This window comes from Panthera pardus, unplaced genomic scaffold, assembly GCF_024362965.1.
Source record: "Panthera pardus isolate Hobbes unplaced genomic scaffold, ASM2436296v1 HiC_scaffold_39, whole genome shotgun sequence".
NCBI classification, from domain to species: domain Eukaryota; kingdom Metazoa; phylum Chordata; class Mammalia; order Carnivora; family Felidae; genus Panthera; species Panthera pardus.
In genome coordinates this window covers 15579-36070 of record NW_026526968.1, presented here as the reverse complement: position 1 = coordinate 36070, position 20492 = coordinate 15579, and the positions used below count along the sequence as shown (strand labels likewise).

The 20492-nt window shown below is 40.9% G+C and overlaps 2 protein-coding genes across 2 annotated transcripts; both read left to right on the top strand.

Annotated features, from left to right (window-relative positions):
* The first annotated feature begins 328 nt into the window (after positions 1-328).
* On the top strand, positions 329-1982 carry LOC128774687 (NADH-ubiquinone oxidoreductase chain 6). Its single transcript, XM_053893706.1, has one exon. The coding sequence runs from the start codon at positions 725-727 to the stop codon at positions 1274-1276; it is 552 nt and encodes a 183-aa protein (XP_053749681.1). The 5' UTR covers positions 329-724; the 3' UTR covers positions 1277-1982.
* Positions 1983-17213: 15231 nt separating this feature from the next.
* On the top strand, positions 17214-18867 carry LOC128774688 (NADH-ubiquinone oxidoreductase chain 6). The gene has a single exon (XM_053893707.1). It carries the CDS (start codon positions 17610-17612, stop codon positions 18159-18161), a length of 552 nt encoding a protein of 183 aa, XP_053749682.1. The 5' UTR covers positions 17214-17609; the 3' UTR covers positions 18162-18867.
* Positions 18868-20492: the final 1625 nt, after the last annotated feature.

Below are 20492 nucleotides of genomic sequence, written 5' to 3'. Positions count from 1 at the left end.
TTGTGTAGTATGGGTGGAATGGAATTTTGTCTGAGTCAGATACCATTCCTGAGGGGTTGTTAGATCCTGTTTCGTGAAGGAATAGGAGGTGGACTGCTGCTAGGGCTAAGATGATAAATGGAAGGATGAAGTGGAAGGCAAAGAATCGTGTCAAGGTGGCTTTGTCTACTGAGAAGCCCCCTCAGATTCATTCTACTAGGTCAGTCCCAATGTATGGGATTGCTGACAGGAGGTTGGTAATTACGGTTGCTCCTCAAAAGGATATTTGGCCCCATGGTAGGACATATCCTATGAAGGCTGTGGCCATAACCGTGAACAATAATACGACTCCAATGTTTCATGTCTCTGAGAAAGTGTAGGAGCCATAATATATTCCTCGTCCTACATGCATGTATAGGCAGATAAAGAATATGGAGGCTCCGTTGGCGTGTAGATACCGGATGATTCAGCCATAATTTACATCGCGGCAGATATGGGTAACTGATGAGAAAGCGGTTGTTGTGTCTGATGTGTAATGTATGGCTAGAAAGAGGCCGGTGAGAATTTGTAGGATTAAACATACTCCTAATAGGGAGCCAAAGTTTCATCATGCTGAGATATTGGATGGGGCGGGAAGATCAATGAATGAGTGATTAATAATTTTGATGAGGGGGTGTGATTTTCGAATGTTGGTCATTAAGTTCTTATAGTTGAAATACAACAATGGTTTTTCATATCATTAGTCATGGTTAGATTCCATGTGAGAATTATGATAACATATATTGTATTTATTTTAAGTACAATTTTCGTGGTGAGCTTTGTAAGTTTTTCTTCAAAGCCCTCTCCTATTTATGGTGGATTTGGCTTGATTGTGGCTGGTGGTGTTGGTTGTGGCATTGTATTGAATTTTGGGGGGTCATTTTTAGGTTTAATGGTCTTTTTAATTTATTTGGGAGGCATGCTTGTGGTATTTGGGTATACTACGGCTATGGCTACTGAGCCCTACCCCGAGGCATGGACATCTAATAAAGCTGTGCTGGGTGCATTTATTACGGGGGTGTTAGCGGAGTTATTAACTGCTTGCTATATTTTAAAAGAGGATGAGGTTGAAGTTGTGTTTAAGTTTAATGGTGCGGGTGATTGGGTAATTTATGACACGGGTGATTCGGGGTTTTTTAGTGAGGAGGCCATGGGAATTGCAGCACTGTATAGCTATGGAACTTGGCTGGTAGTTGTTACTGGTTGGTCCTTGCTTATTGGTGTATTAGTAATTATAGAGGTTACTCGTGGAAACTAAGTAAGAGTAGGCTAAGGGTCAAGGTGATTATGAAAGATAAGAAGTAGAGTTTAACTAGTCCTTTCTGATTAGATACAGTGGTTGATATTTTTATTTGGAAGTGAGAGATGGATTTTGGCAATACATTTTCTAGCCAGATTATATCTAGTAGTATCGATGCAGATTTTTGGCTCATAGTTAAGCTTATTGTTGATGGGAGGCGGTGTATTACAATTGGAAAGTACCCTAGGAGGTTAGAAAACTTAAAGAGGTTCGAGGGGTATTTAAATTTTAAGTTTTTGGCTGCAAGGTTGAGTTCTAATGCTAAGATGAAGCCTGTGATGGTTACGGCGAGAGCAGTCAGTTTTAGATAGTGGGGTATAGTTATTTGTGGGATGGTTGTTGGGGGGATATTATGGGAAATCAAGTATCCTGCAAAAATACTTCCAATTAAGAGACGTTTAATGGAATTGATGAGGTGGGGGTTGTTTTCATTGATTGGGCTTAGGGAGTTAAACCGAGGTTGTCCTAGGAGTGCAAAGAATATGATTCGAGTACTATAGGCGGCCGTGAGGGATGTAGCGATGAGAGTGACCAATAGGGCTCAGGCGTTGGTATACGACGTGTTGGCTGTCTCGATGATTAGGTCTTTGGAGTAAAAGCCTGTTAGGAAAGGTATACCTGTTAATGCGAGACTTCCGATGATGAGGGAGGAGGTGGTGAAAGGTATTGGTTTGTATAGTCCGCCTATTTTTCGAATGTCTTGTTCATCATTTAGACTGTGGATAATTGACCCGGAGCACATGAACAGTATAGCTTTGAAAAATGCGTGTGTACAGATATGAAGGAATGCAAGATAGGGTTGGTTGACTCCGATAGTGACGATCATTAGACCCAGTTGGCTTGAGGTTGAGAAGGCAACGATTTTTTTGATGTCATTTTGTGTGAGGGCACAAATGGCTGTGAATAGGGTTGTGATGGCTCCTAGGCATAGAGTGAGGGTTTGTATGGTTTTGTTGTGTTCTATGAGTGGGTAGAAGCGGATTAATAAAAAGACTCCGGCTACAACTATTGTACTTGAGTGAAGTAGGGCAGAGACAGGGGTTGGACCCTCTATGGCTGACGGTAGTCATGGGTGTAGACCAAATTGGGCAGACTTGCCTGTGGCTGCTAGAAGAAGCCCTAGTAGTGGAATATTTAGGTTTTCGTGTTGGGTAATAAAGATTTGTTGGAAGTCTCATGCATTTATATTAGCGAGGAATCATGCTATGGCTGTGATAAATCCTACGTCTCCAATGCGGTTGTAGAGAATTGCCTGTAGGGCGGCAGTGTTTGCGTCTGCTCGACCGTATCACCATCCGATGAGTAGGAAGGATATGATTCCTACTCCTTCTCAACCAATAAACAGTTGGAACAGGTTATTGGCGGTTACTAGGATTATTATGGTGATTAGAAATATGAGGAGATACTTGAAGAATCGGTTGATATAAGGGTCTGTGTGTATGTACCATATTGAGAATTCTATGATCGACCATGTAACGAAAAGTGCTACAGGGATGAAGATGATCGAGAAATAATCTAGTTTAAAGCTTAGTGACAATTTGAGGGTTTGGATAGATAGTCAATGTCAGTTTGAGACAATTGCTTCTTGTCCGGAGGAGACGAATATTATAGCCGGAATTATGCTGATGGTGAAGGCGTAAGAGATTGTGGTTTTTACATAGTGGGGGTATAGGTTGTTTTTGTATAGTTGAGTGTTGGATATAATGATAGGTAGGAGTAGAATAAATATTGCAGTGAGTATAAAGAAGATAAATAGGTTTATTACTTTTATTTGGAGTTGCACCAATTTTTTGGTTCCTAAGACCAATGGATTACTTCTATCCTATAAAAGTTGAAAAAGCCACGTTTTTATACGCGGAGGCATGAATTAGCAGTTCTTGCATACTTTTTCGGTAAATAAGAAGATTTGCACTTCTATTATTAGATTCACAATCTAATGTTTTTGTTAAACTATATTTACAATAAATAGGGCCTAGTACGATTTTGGGGTTGAGGGATAAGAGAAGGAGCGGGAGTAGGTGAAGGGCCATTAGGGCGTTTTCTCGTGTGAATGATGGGTTGATATTTTTGATATGGTGCGTATATTTACCTCGTTGGGTTGTGGTGAGTATATAGAGAGTATATAGGGCTGTGATGATAATATTTGTGCCTATAAGGACAATAGTTATGTTAGATCATGAGAAGGAGGCCACCACTACGAATAGTTCTCCAATTAAGTTAATGGTAGGAGGCAGGGCTAGGTTTGCGAGGCTGGCTAGTAACCATCAGGCAGCTATCAAAGGGAGAATGGTTTGTAGGCCTCGTGCTAGAATTATTGTTCGGCTGTGGACTCGTTCGTAGTTTGAGTTTGCAAGGCAGAATAGTATTGAGGAGGTTAGTCCGTGAGCAATTATAAGGGCTGTGGCTCCTATATAGCTTCAGGGTGTTTGAATTAATACAGCTACAATTACTAGGGCCATGTGGCTTACTGATGAGTATGCGATTAAGGATTTCAGGTCTGTCTGGCGCAAACAGATAGAACTTGTTATAACTATTCCTCATAGGGATAGCATTATGAAGGGATATGCTATTTGGTTTGTTGTGGGGTTGAGTAGAATTGTAATGCGTATTATTCCATACCCCCCTAGTTTTAATAGTACGGCAGCAAGCACTATTGAGCCGGCAATGGGGGCTTCGACATGTGCTTTTGGTAGTCACAGGTGGAGTCCATATAGGGGCATTTTTACTATAAATGCTATTATGCATGCTAGTCAGAGAAAGATGTTAGATCAAGTGGCTGAGATTGGTTTGGCTCAGTATTGGATGATTAGGAAATTTAAAGTCCCTGTTGTGTTTTGAATGTATAGTAGTGCGACTAGGAGGGGCAGTGAGCCTATCAGGGTGTAGAATAGGAAGTATAGGCCAGCGTTTAGTCGTTCTGTTTGATTACCTCATCGAGTAATGATGATAAGGGTAGGGATTAATGTGGCTTCAAATAGAATATAGAATATGATCAGTTCTGTGGCAGTGAATGTTATAATTAAGAGAAGTTGCAAGATGATGAGTATTGTGATGTACAGTTTTTTTCGAGCTAGGGTCTCCTTTGACAGGTGGAATTGACTAGCCATGAGCATTAGTGGTAGGAGTCATGTTGTTAAGACTAACAGAGGTGCAGAAAGTGAGTCTGAGAAAAATAGTAATGAGAGATTTAGGCTGTTGTCGCCTAGTTGGTTTAAATAGGAGAGGCTAACAAGGCTGATCAGAAGGCTATAGGTAGTTGAGTTAATTCAGATTATGTTAGGTTTTGATAGTCATGTTATTGGTATGAGTATGGCAGTGGGGACAATAATTTTTAGCATTGTAGGAGGTTTAGGTTTTGTACATAGTCAGTACCGTATGTGTTTGATACCATTACTAGTAAGGATAAGCCTAGTGCTGCCTCGCAGGCTGCAAATACTAGCAAGATAATGGGAGTCATGTTGGCTAGTGTGAAATGGTTATTTAGAATTGTCACGGTTATTATGATATATAGGGATAGTATTATACCCTCTAGGCATAGGAGGGAGGATATTAAGTGGGATCGGTACATTAATAGTCCTATAAGCGACATGATGAAAGCCAGAAATATATTAACATAGACCATGGACATCTGATAATTATAGGGGTAAGCTACAATCTAATGAGTCGAAATCATTTGTTTTAGTTTAAACTAATTATCATATTCAGTTCACTCTAGTCCTTTTTGAGTTCATTCATAGGCCAGACTTACGGCTAGTAGGGAGATCAGTAGGAGAGCTGTGATAAGTATGGTTGATAGTTTGTTTGTTTGTGAGGCCCAGGGAAGGGGGAGTAGTAGTGCAATTTCTAGGTCAAATAGTAAGAATGTAATAGCTACTAAGAAAAATTTTATGGAGAAGGGTAGGCGGGCAGATCCTATGGGGTCAAATCCACATTCATAAGGGCTTGCTTTTTCTGCATAAATATTTAGCTGGGGTAGTCAGAATGCAATAAATACAAGTAGCGTAGATAGAAGTGTATTGGTGAGTAGGGCGAGTATTACGTTTATTATTCCCTTTCGGATTATACCGAAACTGGTTGATTGGAAGTCAACTGTACTTGTTAATACTAAAGGAATAGGATCCTCATCAATAAATGGAAACGTATAGGAATAGTCAAACCACATCTACGAAGTGTCAATATCAAGCAGCGGCTTCAAATCCGAAGTGGTGACTCGATGTGAAGTGATATTTTAGTTGGCGCAAGAAGCATACAATTAAGAAGGTGGAGCCAATAATTACGTGTAGGCCGTGGAATCCTGTAGCTATGAAGAAGGTAGATCCGTAGACTCCGTCTGAGATTGTAAATGATGTTTCATAATATTCGGAGGCTTGGAGAAGGGTAAAGTAGACTCCTAGGGAGATTGTAATAAATAGTGCTTGGAGTATATGTTTTCGATTCCCCTCCATTAAGCTATGGTGGGCTCAAGTGATTGACACTCCGGAAGCTAAAAGTACGGAGGTATTAAGCAGAGGGACTTCTAGGGGGTTTAGGGGAATAATACCTGTTGGTGGCCAGCATCCTCCTAACTCGGGGGTTGGGGCTAGGCTTGAGTGGTAGAAGGCCCAGAAAAAGCCTGCGAAGAAGAATACTTCTGAGATGATAAAGAGGATTATTCCATAACGGAGACCTTTTTGGACGATAGGCGTGTGATGACCTTGGAATGTGCTTTCCCGAATAATATCTCGTCACCACTGATACATAGTTAGCAGGTTGGTGGTTATGCCTAGGGTTAATAGTAGTATTGAGTTATAGTGAAATCATATAGCCAGACCTGAAGTTATCAGTAGAGCTGAAAGGGCCCCCGTAAGTGGCCATGGACTGGGGTTAACCATATGGTATGCATGGGTTTGATGGGTCATTAAGTATTATCGTGTAGATACAGGCTTACAAGTAGGGTAAAGACGTAGGCTTGGATTAGGGCCACAGCGAATTCAAGGATTGTCAGCAGGATAAGGACAATAAAGGTAATTAAAGCAATAGAGGCACTAATGTTTATTAGGGCTAGAGCAGCTCCTCCAATTAAGTGTATTAATAAGTGGCCTGCAGTAATATTAGCTGTAAGTCGTACGGCCAGAGCCATAGGTTGGATAAAAAGGCTAATGGTTTCAATAATTACAAGCATAGGGATCAGGGGGATTGGTGTTCCCTGTGGTAGAAAGTGGGCTAGGGATGCTTTAGTTTTGTAGCGAAACCCGGTGGCTACGGTGCCGGCCCATAGGGGAATAGCTATTCCTAAGTTTATTGATAATTGGGTAGTTGGAGTAAATGAGTGGGGCAGTAGACCCAATAGGTTTGTCGACCCAATAAATAAAATGAGAGACATGAGTATTAGGGCTCAAGTTTGTCCTTTATGGTTGTGAATAGCTAGTATTTGTTTTGATGTTAGTTGTACTAGTCACTGCTGGAGTGAGACTAGGCGGTTATTAATTAGTCGACTGGGCGAGGGGAATAGAATGCTGGGGAATATAATAATTAATACGACAATAGGCAGTCCTATTATTGTTGGGGTAGTGAAAGAGGTGAATAGATTTTCGTTCATTTTTTTTCTCAAGGATTAGGTTGTTTTAGTGCAGCTGTAGATTTAGGTTCTGGGCTTGATGGGTACGAGTATTTTGAGATTTTTAGTTGGAATACAATAAATAGTGTTATAATTATTGAAATAATAGTAATGAATCAGGTTGATGTGTCTAACTGTGGCATGTCATTAAGGGGAGGTCTAAACTCCCAGTTTTTAACTTAAAAGGTTAACGCTATTTAGCTTCTTAATGAAATTACAGTATAGACGCAGATCACTTTTCAAAGTATGGCAATGGGACTAGTTCAAGAACAATGGGCATAAAACTGTGGTTTGAGCCGCAGATCTCTGAGCATTGACCATAATATAGTCCAGGTCGTGTACCCATTAAGGTTGTTTGGTTTAATCGGCCTGGAATAGCGTCAGTTTTTAGACCTAGGGACGGAACGGCTCATGAGTGTAGCACGTCTTCTGATGAGATTAACATGCGAATAGTTACTTCTATTGGCAACACTACTCGGTTATCAACTTCCAACAATCGGAGTTCTCCGGGCTTTAGCTCTTGAGTGGGGATTATATAGGAGTCAAAGCTCAGGTCTTCGTAGTCAGTATATTCATAGCTTCAATATCATTGATGCCCCATGGTCTTTACAGTGAGAGAGGGGCTATTAATCTCGTCTATTATATAGAGAATCCGTAAGGAGGGTAGGGCGATGAGAATTAAGATGATAGCTGGTAAAATAGTTCAGATAGTTTCTACTTCTTGGGCATCTATTGTACTTGTGTGCGTGAGTTTAGTTGTCAGCATTAGTGAGATGATGTAAAGGACTAGGGAGCTAATTAGAAATACAATTATTAGTGTGTGATCGTGGAAGTGTAGGAGCTCCTCTATGATGGGGGATGTAGCATCTTGGAAACCTAGCTGGAAGGGGTATGCCATGGAAGTACACAGGGCTTAAACCTATAATTTAACCTTGACAAAGTTATGTAATTGTTTTACTAATACTTCTTGATTGAGAAAGACATAATGGTTATGATATTGGCTTGAAACCAGTCTGAGGAGGTTCGATTCCTTCCTTTCTTATTTTAATAACACATAAGTTGGCTCTTCAAATGTGTGATACGGAGGGGGACATCCATGTAATCATTCAAGATTAGTTGTAGTTAGTTCCACTATGGCCACTTCTCGCTTTGATGCAAAAGCCTCTCATACTATAAAAACCATTAATATTACTGCTGTTAGTGAAATAAAAGAGCCTATTGAGGAAACTGTGTTTCAAGTTGTATATGCGTCTGGGTAGTCAGAATAACGTCGAGGCATTCCGGACAAGCCTAGGAAATGCTGAGGGAAAAACGTTATATTGACACCTACGAACATAATCGTAAAATGAATTTTTGCCCAAGTATTATCGAGAGTATACCCTGAGAATAGGGGGAACCAATGAACGAAGCCTCCTATAATAGCAAATACTGCTCCTATTGACAGTACGTAGTGGAAGTGGGCTACTACGTAGTATGTGTCGTGAAGGACAATGTCTAATGAGGAATTTGCTAGTACAATTCCTGTTAAGCCCCCTACAGTAAATAGAAAGATGAATCCTAGGGCTCATAGCATAGCGGGAGATCATTTGATACTACCTCCATGAAGAGTGGCTAGTCAGCTAAATACTTTTACTCCAGTGGGAATAGCAATAATTATAGTAGCTGATGTAAAGTATGCTCGTGTGTCCACGTCTATCCCTACAGTAAACATGTGGTGGGCTCACACGATAAAGCCCAGGAAGCCAATCGATATTATAGCTCAAACTATTCCCATATAGCCAAAAGGCTCTTTTTTACCTGAGTAATAGGTGACAATGTGTGAAATTATTCCGAACCCAGGTAAAATTAAAATATAAACTTCTGGGTGACCGAAAAATCAGAATAGGTGCTGGTATAAGATAGGATCCCCCCCTCCGGCAGGGTCAAAGAATGTGGTGTTCAGATTTCGATCTGTCAGTAGCATAGTGATGCCTGCTGCTAAAACTGGCAGCGATAGGAGTAGCAATACAGCAGTGATTAAGACCGATCAGACGAATAGAGGTGTTTGGTATTGGGATATAGCAGGGGGTTTTATATTAATAATAGTAGTAATAAAATTAATAGCGCCTAAGATTGAGGAGACACCTGCCAGGTGTAGTGAAAAAATAGTTAGGTCTACGGATGCCCCTGCATGGGCTAGGTTGCCGGCTAGGGGTGGATATACTGTTCACCCAGTTCCTGCCCCAGCCTCTACCATAGATGATGCGAGCAAAAGTAGGAAAGACGGGGGAAGGAGTCAAAAGCTCATATTATTCATTCGGGGGAATGCTATATCGGGGGCTCCAATTATTAATGGGACCAATCAGTTTCCGAATCCTCCAATCATGATGGGCATTACTATAAAGAAGATTATTACAAAAGCATGGGCGGTAACGACTACATTATAAATTTGGTCGTCCCCTAGCAGTGTGCCAGGTTGACCCAGTTCGGCTCGGATTAAGAGACTGAGAGCAGTCCCCACCATGCCAGCCCAGGCACCGAATAGAAGGTAAAGAGTTCCAATATCTTTGTGATTGGTTGAAAATAGTCAGCGGTTTATGAACATAGGTAAAATGGCTGAGTAAGCATTAGACTGTAAATCTAAAGACAGAGGTTCAGTCCTCTTTTTACCAAGTCCTGCAGTGAATGTCATATTGAATTGCAAATTCAAAGAAGCAGCTTGACGCTGCCGGGGCTTCTCCCGCCTTTTTTTTCTGGACGGCGGGAGAAGTAGATTGAAGCCAGTTGATTAGGGTATTTAGCTGTTAACTAAAATTTCGTGGGGTTGGGGCCCACCAATCTAGTAAGGGCTTAGCTTAATTAAAGTGTTTGATTTGCAATCAATTGATGTGAGATAGATTCTTGCAGTCCTTAGGGTTAGTTGGCATGCAGAAGTTAAGTCTGTTAGGGCTTGCTTAGAGCTTTGAAGGCTCTTGGTCTAGTTTAACCTAAACTTCTAATTTAGGATGGATAGTATGGGTGTGAGTGGTAGCAGTATGGTAGATATTACAATTAAGGGGGACAAAAAGATTGTTTTTTTTGTGCGCTCAAATCGTCATTTTATTTTTATGCAGTTGTTTGAGGGGAATATAGTTAGTGCAGTGGTGTATGTTAGTCGTATGTAGAAGTACAGGTTAAGTAGTGCTGTTATAGCTAGTAGTGTGGGTATTATAATTATTTCGTTTTTAGTTAGTTCTTGAATGATTATTCATTTTGGGATGAAGCCGGAGAGTGGAGGGAGACCGCCTAGAGATATTATTAGAACTAGGATAAATGAGGTGATCAAAGGTGTTTTGTTTCATGTTTGTGACAGGGATGATGTTGTTGTGGTGGAATTATATATGAATAGTATGAAGGTGGTTAGTGTTATGATGATGTAGATAGTCAGGTTTAAAATTATTATTGTAGGGCTGTATATTATGATGGCTGCTATTCAGCCTATGTGGGCAATTGAGGAGTATGCTATGATTTTTCGCAGTTGGGTTTGATTAAGTCCTCCTCAACCTCCGACTATAACTGATATGATGGCTATTGTTAGGAGTAGGTTGGGGTTAATGGTGGGTGAGATTTGATATAGGATTGATAGTGGGGCGATTTTTTGTCATGTGAGTAGGATCAGGCCTGAGGATATGGAGATTCCTTGTGTAACTTCGGGCACTCAGAAGTGGAATGGGGCTAGTCCTAGTTTTATTGCCAGGGCAGTTGTTATTATAATGGATGCTATGGGGTTGAGGTCTTTTGATACGGTTCACTGTCCTGAGTGCAGTAAGTTGATGATGATTCCTATTATTAGGAGTATTGAAGCAGTTGCTTGTGTTAGGAAATATTTTGTGGCTGCTTCTGTGGCTCGTGGGTTGTATTTTTTTATAAGGATGGGAATGATGGCTAGTAGGTTTATTTCGAAGCCAATTCAGACCATAAGTCAGTGGGAGGCTGTTATTACGATTGTAGTTCCTGAGATAACGGTTAATATGATGATGATAAAAATGGGGGGTTTGATTAGTATGGGAAGGGTATAAACCAACATTTTCGGGGTATGGGCCCGATAGCTTATTTAGCTGACCTTACTTTAGAATGTGGTGTAATATTGGTAGCACGGAGATTTTTGGATTCTTAGGATTAGGTTCGATTCCTATTATTCTAGAAATAAGAGGGTTTAAACCTCTATGTTTTACTCTATCAAAGTAACTCTTTTGTCAGACATATTTCTTATGTTTGGGGTGGAATGCTTGCTGTAATGATGGGTAGGGAGACATGTCATATACATAGGGCTAGGGTAAGGGGTAGAAAGCTTTTTCATAGGAGGTGTATTAATTGGTCGTATCGGAACCGTGGATAAGATGCTCGGATTCATAGGAAGGTGGTTGTTAGGATTAGAGTTTTTACAGTGAAGTTAGTGGTGTATAGCTCTGGTATGTAGGGGCTGTGGTATGCTCCGAAGAACAGGATTGTTGTGAGGATGTTTATTATGATAATGTTGGCATATTCTGCTAGAAAGAATAGGGCGAAGGGACCTGCTGCGTACTCTACGTTGAATCCGGAAACAAGCTCTGATTCTCCTTCTGTGAGGTCGAATGGGGCTCGGTTGGTTTCTGCTAGTGTAGAGATGAATCATATTATAGCTAGGGGTCATGCGGGGATAATAAGTCAGATGTATTCTTGAGTGGTAATTAGTGTGGCTAATGTGAATGATCCATTTATTAGTAGTACTGATAAGAGGATAATAGCTAGTGTGACTTCATATGAGATTGTTTGAGCTACGGCTCGTAGGGCGCCGATTAGAGCATATTTTGAGTTTGAAGCCCACCCGGATCATAAGATGGAGTAAACAGCTAGGCTGGATATGGCTAGTATGAATAGCACCCCTAGGTTTATGTTAATGAGCGGGTATGGTATAGGTAGTGGAACTCATATGGTTAGGGCTAGTGTAAGAGCTAGGATGGGTGCTATAATAAATATGAATATGGAGGATGTGAGGGGTCGGAGGGGTTCTTTAGTGAAGAGTTTTATGGCGTCTGCAATGGGTTGAAGTAGGCCATATGGCCCTACGACATTTGGCCCTTTACGAAGTTGCATGTAGCCTAGTACTTTACGTTCAACTAGAGTTAGGAAGGCCACGGCGAGGAGAATTGGGACGATTAATGAGAGGGTATTAATTATGAACATGCTGTTAGGGAGAGGAGTTGAACCTCTGATGATAAAAGCTTAAGTTTTATGCAATTACCGGGCTCTGCCACCCTAACAAACCCGAGCTCTCGGGTAGTGTGTTTAGATAAACTGTCTAGATTGAGATTATATCATCTATTTGGTTAAAGGCGCTTTGGTAAAGTGGGCCTTATTTCTCTTGTCCTTTCGTACTGGGAGAAATTATTTAATAGATAGAAACCGACCTGGATTACTCCGGTCTGAACTCAGATCACGTAGGACTTTAATCGTTGAACAAACGAACCTTTGATAGCTGCTGCACCATCGGGATGTCCTGATCCAACATCGAGGTCGTAAACCCTATTGTCGATATGGACTCTAAAATAGGATTGCGCTGTTATCCCTAGGGTAACTTGTTCCGTTGATCAAGTTTTTGGATCAATAAGTGATGTAGTACTTTCGACTGGTTAGTCTAGATTTAAATCACTCGGAGGTTGTTTTATTCTCCGAGGTCACCCCAACCTAAATTGTCGACCCATGGTAGAGGTTTGTTGTCCCTATCGGTTAGTTGTTAAGATCTCTTTGGGTCGATTAATTAAAGCTCCATAGGGTCTTCTCGTCTTATTGTTATATTCCCGCCTCTTCACGGGAAGGTCAATTTCACGGATCGGAAGTAAGAGACAGTAAAGCCCTCGTGTGGCCATTCATACAAGTCCCTATTTAGGGAACAAATGATTATGCTACCTTTGCACGGTCAGGATACCGCGGCCGTTTAACTGATGTCACTGGGCAGGCAGTGCCTCTAATACTGGGAATGCTAGAGGTGATGTTTTTGGTAAACAGGCGGGGCTTGTGTTTGCCGAGTTCCTTTTACTTCTTTTAATCTTTCCCTGGGTTGCATACCTGTGTTGGGTTAACAATTAGTTTGATATTTTGCTTGTAGTTAGGTTGTATATATCTTATTGTTAACTATCAGTGGTTATCCGTTCTGATATAAGCTTATGCACGGGAGAAATACTTCTTGTTACTCATACTAGCATTATTGCTTCTATTATTAAATAGATTAGCCCAGTTTTAGGTTAGGAGTTGGTTGCGTTTTTTGACATTGAGATGTTTTGATTGTTGAGCTTGAACGCTTTCTTAATTGGTGGCTGCTTTTAGGCCAACTATGGTTTGTGTTTGTGCTTACTCTCTAATTAAGGCTGTATCCTAGTTCTAAAAAGCTGTACCTTTTTAGAGTATAATTTAAACTTACATTGGAATTTTAAGGTTTTTGAGGTAAGTTTAAAGTTGAACTAAGATTCTGTTCTGGGCAACCAGCTATCACCAGGCTCGTTAGGCTTTTCACCTCTACCCGCAAATCTTCTCACTATTTTGCAACATAGACGAGTTCATCCTGTAATAGATTGTTCGTGGGTAGCTCGTCTGGTTTCGGGGGGCCTAGCTAAAGTTCTCTTTGTTAGGCTGCTACTAGCTAACTCATTATGCAAAAGGTACAAGGGGTAATCTTTGCTGTATAGTGCTTTTAGTTTATTCTTTCATCTTTCCCTTGCGGTACTCTCTCTATAGCGCCAAGTTAAATTTCTATCTCCTATACTTTTATAGGGTAACTAAATGTTTTATTTTACTTTCTAATGTTAGTTGCGTTTGTGGGTGATTGGGCTAGCTTTGGCTCAAGATGGTCAGTTTAATATGAAATCTTCTGGGTGTAAGCCAGATGCTTTGTTTAAGCTACATCTTGTCATCCAAGCACACTTTCCAGTATGCTTACCTTGTTACGACTTGTCTCCTCTTGTGGATGTAATGGTTTGAATAGGTTTCTCTGGGGTTTAATCACTTGAGGAGGGTGACGGGCGGTGTGTGCGTGCTTCATGGCCCGATTCAATTGAGCTCTCTATTCTCAAATTTACTACTAAATCCTCCTTGAATACTTAATTTCATAAGGATTTTCGTGGATGTTCTAGTTGTAGAAAATGTAGCCCATTGCTTCCCATCTCATAGGCTACACCTTGACCTAACTTTTTTGTGTTAAGACACTTGTGCTTACTTTTCTTCCTTTTTAGGGTTTGCTGAAGATGGCGGTATATAGGCTGAATTAGCAAGAGATGGTGAGGTTTATCGGGGTTTATCGATTATAGAACAGGCTCCTCTAGAGGGATATAAAGCACCGCCAAGTCCTTTGAGTTTTAAGCTGTTGCTAGTAGTTCTCTGGCGGATAGTTTTGTTTGGGCTAACTATCTAGGTTTAGGGCTAAGCATAGTGGGGTATCTAATCCCAGTTTGGATCTTAGCTATCGTGTGATCGGAGGTATTAAAGTTACTTTCGTGCTGTATTTTTATATTAACTGCAGCTTTTTACAGCCTAGTTAAGGTTTAACTTTAGTATGTTTTTCTTCTGTAACACGCTTTACGCCGTAGGTCTATTAGTCTGGGTTAATCGTATGACCGCGGTGGCTGGCACGAAATTTACCAACCCTGATTTAATATAACTTAGTCGAACTTTCATTCATAGCTTAATTTTTATCACTGCTGTATCCCGTGGGGGTGTGGCTGAGCAAGGTGTTGTGAGCTACAATGGTTGTGTGCTTGATACCAGCTCCTTTGGATCATTGGGTGATTTAAAGGGCATTTTCACCGGGATGCGGAGGCTTGCATGTGTAATTTTATTAATAACTAATGGAAAGGCTAGGACCAAACCTTTATGTTTATGGAGTCTGGTGACTCATCTAGGCATTTTCAGTGCCTTGCTTTAATGTGTTTAAGCTACATCAACTGGGGTGGATTGTCGGGTGTGTAAATATTGTTCAATAGGGACGAATTAGAGATTGGGTTGGCGTATCTATAGATACTGCGAACAAAGTTGTGATTTAGTATTAATAATTGGTAATAATAGGGTTGGTAAAGTTTGTAAACGTTAATTCTTAGGCCTTGCGCTTAAATACGGTTTAGTCTTGTTTTTGGGGTTTGGCAAGACAGAAATAGACACGTATTATAATAAATAAGATTAACGGGGGGTAAGGGGGGTTTGTTTAAGCTAATTATTTACTAAATCAAAAAGTTTGCATGTGTATACGTGTATACGTGTATACGCGTGTACGTGTATACGTGTATACGTGTATACGTGTATACGCGTGTACGTGTATACGTGTATACGTGTATACGTGTATACGTGTATACGTGTGTACGTGTATACGTGTGTACGTGTGTACGTGTGTACGTGTGTACGTGTGTACGTGTGTACGTGTGTACGTGTGTACGTGTGTACGTGTGTACGTGTGTACGTGTATACGTGTGTACGTGTATACGTGTATACGTGTATACGTGTATACGTGTATACGTGTGTACGTGTATACGTGTGTACGTGTGTACGTATACGCGTATACGTGGGTGCGCGCACGCCGTGTCCTGTGGAGCAATAGGGATTTAAGTATATGTCCTGTGACCATTGACTGAATAACACCTTGTTTGTTGTACGTGTGGAACCCCCGCATAGAGAATAAGTCCAGCTACATTATATTTGACTGAGTCAGGACCTTTAGGTCATAGCTGAGTCATAGCAAGTTCGACCCCCTAAAAATTAAAGATACCAAATGCATGACACCACAGTTATGTGTGATCATGGGCTGATTAGTCATTAACCCATCGAGATGTCCTATTTGAGAAAGTTGAAGGATTGGATTTAAGAACATCATGGCCCTGAAGTAAGAACCAGATGCCAGGTATAGTTTCATCATAGACACCCCCACATTAAAATGGGCCCGGAGCGAGAAGAGGTACACGCTCAGGCAAGGATTGCTGGTTTCTCGAGGCCAGGTGATCAAGCTCTTTCGGACAGTTGAGGTCCATAAGAGACTGGTATGAATCATGAATATGCACGATAAAGCACTCATATGTCTTATGTAATATATATAAACTACTGTACATGCTTAATATTCATGGGGACAAGCAGTTAATGCACGATATACATAACATGTCTTATGTAATATATATAAACTACTGTACATGCTTAATATTCATGGGGACAAGCAGTTAATGCACGACGTACATAGAGGAGGTTGATCGGTTGTTTCACCGGGGGGGGGGGGAAGGGGGGGGGTGCTGAGGGTTTTCATTTGCTTTTTGTGGAGATAAGGACATACTGGGCAAGCACAGTATGGGTATATGCAATATATGAATTGTGAAAGTCATGGAGTTGTTTTTTGGTATTGACAAGGAATAGTTTAAGAAAGAATTTCAGCTTTGGGTGCTGACGGCGGGGCTGTTGCTTCTTCCTTGAAGTCTTAGGGAGGGCACATGTTCTCCTTTTTTGGTTTACAAGACCAAGGTATTTTATATACTACGAAGACTCTTCATTTAAGGAGGCGGTTTTCAATAATGCCTGAGATAGGTATTAGGACTAGAAGGATGGAGAAGTATAGGATGGAGGCTAGTTGGCCGATGGTAATGAAGGGGTGTTCTACGGGTTGGCCACCAATTCATGTCAGGGCTAGAAGGTCCGCTACTAGGAATCAGAATAAGCACTGGCTTAATGGTCGAAACATTATTCCTCGTTGTTTGGAAGTGTGGAAAGCGGGGATAATTGCTAAGATTAGGATAGATAGGACAAGGGCTAAAACTCCTCCTAGTTTATTGGGAATGATCGAAGAATTGCGTATGCAAATAGGAAGTATCATTCAGGCTTGATATGGGGAGGGGTATTTAGAGGGTTGGCGGGGATATAGTTATCGGGGTCTCCTAACAGGTCTGGTGAAAATAGGACGAGTAGTATGAGTGTTAAGGTTAGTACTAGAAGGCCTAGGATATCTTTAATTGTGTAGTATGGGTGGAATGGAATTTTGTCTGAGTCAGATACCATTCCTGAGGGGTTGTTAGATCCTGTTTCGTGAAGGAATAGGAGGTGGACTGCTGCTAGGGCTAAGATGATAAATGGAAGGATGAAGTGGAAGGCAAAGAATCGTGTCAAGGTGGCTTTGTCTACTGAGAAGCCCCCTCAGATTCATTCTACTAGGTCAGTCCCAATGTATGGGATTGCTGACAGGAGGTTGGTAATTACGGTTGCTCCTCAAAAGGATATTTGGCCCCATGGTAGGACATATCCTATGAAGGCTGTGGCCATAACCGTGAACAATAATACGACTCCAATGTTTCATGTCTCTGAGAAAGTGTAGGAGCCATAATATATTCCTCGTCCTACATGCATGTATAGGCAGATAAAGAATATGGAGGCTCCGTTGGCGTGTAGATACCGGATGATTCAGCCATAATTTACATCGCGGCAGATATGGGTAACTGATGAGAAAGCGGTTGTTGTGTCTGATGTGTAATGTATGGCTAGAAAGAGGCCGGTGAGAATTTGTAGGATTAAACATACTCCTAATAGGGAGCCAAAGTTTCATCATGCTGAGATATTGGATGGGGCGGGAAGATCAATGAATGAGTGATTAATAATTTTGATGAGGGGGTGTGATTTTCGAATGTTGGTCATTAAGTTCTTATAGTTGAAATACAACAATGGTTTTTCATATCATTAGTCATGGTTAGATTCCATGTGAGAATTATGATAACATATATTGTATTTATTTTAAGTACAATTTTCGTGGTGAGCTTTGTAAGTTTTTCTTCAAAGCCCTCTCCTATTTATGGTGGATTTGGCTTGATTGTGGCTGGTGGTGTTGGTTGTGGCATTGTATTGAATTTTGGGGGGTCATTTTTAGGTTTAATGGTCTTTTTAATTTATTTGGGAGGCATGCTTGTGGTATTTGGGTATACTACGGCTATGGCTACTGAGCCCTACCCCGAGGCATGGACATCTAATAAAGCTGTGCTGGGTGCATTTATTACGGGGGTGTTAGCGGAGTTATTAACTGCTTGCTATATTTTAAAAGAGGATGAGGTTGAAGTTGTGTTTAAGTTTAATGGTGCGGGTGATTGGGTAATTTATGACACGGGTGATTCGGGGTTTTTTAGTGAGGAGGCCATGGGAATTGCAGCACTGTATAGCTATGGAACTTGGCTGGTAGTTGTTACTGGTTGGTCCTTGCTTATTGGTGTATTAGTAATTATAGAGGTTACTCGTGGAAACTAAGTAAGAGTAGGCTAAGGGTCAAGGTGATTATGAAAGATAAGAAGTAGAGTTTAACTAGTCCTTTCTGATTAGATACAGTGGTTGATATTTTTATTTGGAAGTGAGAGATGGATTTTGGCAATACATTTTCTAGCCAGATTATATCTAGTAGTATCGATGCAGATTTTTGGCTCATAGTTAAGCTTATTGTTGATGGGAGGCGGTGTATTACAATTGGAAAGTACCCTAGGAGGTTAGAAAACTTAAAGAGGTTCGAGGGGTATTTAAATTTTAAGTTTTTGGCTGCAAGGTTGAGTTCTAATGCTAAGATGAAGCCTGTGATGGTTACGGCGAGAGCAGTCAGTTTTAGATAGTGGGGTATAGTTATTTGTGGGATGGTTGTTGGGGGGATATTATGGGAAATCAAGTATCCTGCAAAAATACTTCCAATTAAGAGACGTTTAATGGAATTGATGAGGTGGGGGTTGTTTTCATTGATTGGGCTTAGGGAGTTAAACCGAGGTTGTCCTAGGAGTGCAAAGAATATGATTCGAGTACTATAGGCGGCCGTGAGGGATGTAGCGATGAGAGTGACCAATAGGGCTCAGGCGTTGGTATACGACGTGTTGGCTGTCTCGATGATTAGGTCTTTGGAGTAAAAGCCTGTTAGGAAAGGTATACCTGTTAATGCGAGACTTCCGATGATGAGGGAGGAGGTGGTGAAAGGTATTGGTTTGTATAGTCCGCCTATTTTTCGAATGTCTTGTTCATCATTTAGACTGTGGATAATTGACCCGGAGCACATGAACAGTATAGCTTTGAAAAATGCGTGTGTACAGATATGAAGGAATGCAAGATAGGGTTGGTTGACTCCGATAGTGACGATCATTAGACCCAGTTGGCTTGAGGTTGAGAAGGCAACGATTTTTTTGATGTCATTTTGTGTGAGGGCACAAATGGCTGTGAATAGGGTTGTGATGGCTCCTAGGCATAGAGTGAGGGTTTGTATGGTTTTGTTGTGTTCTATGAGTGGGTAGAAGCGGATTAATAAAAAGACTCCGGCTACAACTATTGTACTTGAGTGAAGTAGGGCAGAGACAGGGGTTGGACCCTCTATGGCTGACGGTAGTCATGGGTGTAGACCAAATTGGGCAGACTTGCCTGTGGCTGCTAGAAGAAGCCCTAGTAGTGGAATATTTAGGTTTTCGTGTTGGGTAATAAAGATTTGTTGGAAGTCTCATGCATTTATATTAGCGAGGAATCATGCTATGGCTGTGATAAATCCTACGTCTCCAATGCGGTTGTAGAGAATTGCCTGTAGGGCGGCAGTGTTTGCGTCTGCTCGACCGTATCACCATCCGATGAGTAGGAAGGATATGATTCCTACTCCTTCTCAACCAATAAACAGTTGGAACAGGTTATTGGCGGTTACTAGGATTATTATGGTGATTAGAAATATGAGGAGATACTTGAAGAATCGGTTGATATAAGGGTCTGTGTGTATGTACCATATTGAGAATTCTATGATCGACCATGTAACGAAAAGTGCTACAGGGATGAAGATGATCGAGAAATAATCTAGTTTAAAGCTTAGTGACAATTTGAGGGTTTGGATAGATAGTCAATGTCAGTTTGAGACAATTGCTTCTTGTCCGGAGGAGACGAATATTATAGCCGGAATTATGCTGATGGTGAAGGCGTAAGAGATTGTGGTTTTTACATAGTGGGGGTATAGGTTGTTTTTGTATAGTTGAGTGTTGGATATAATGATAGGTAGGAGTAGAATAAATATTGCAGTGAGTATAAAGAAGATAAATAGGTTTATTACTTTTATTTGGAGTTGCACCAATTTTTTGGTTCCTAAGACCAATGGATTACTTCTATCCTATAAAAGTTGAAAAAGCCACGTTTTTATACGCGGAGGCATGAATTAGCAGTTCTTGCATACTTTTTCGGTAAATAAGAAGATTTGCACTTCTATTATTAGATTCACAATCTAATGTTTTTGTTAAACTATATTTACAATAAATAGGGCCTAGTACGATTTTGGGGTTGAGGGATAAGAGAAGGAGCGGGAGTAGGTGAAGGGCCATTAGGGCGTTTTCTCGTGTGAATGATGGGTTGATATTTTTGATATGGTGCGTATATTTACCTCGTTGGGTTGTGGTGAGTATATAGAGAGTATATAGGGCTGTGATGATAATATTTGTGCCTATAAGGACAATAGTTATGTTAGATCATGAGAAGGAGGCCACCACTACGAATAGTTCTCCAATTAAGTTAATGGTAGGAGGCAGGGCTAGGTTTGCGAGGCTGGCTAGTAACCATCAGGCAGCTATCAAAGGGAGAATG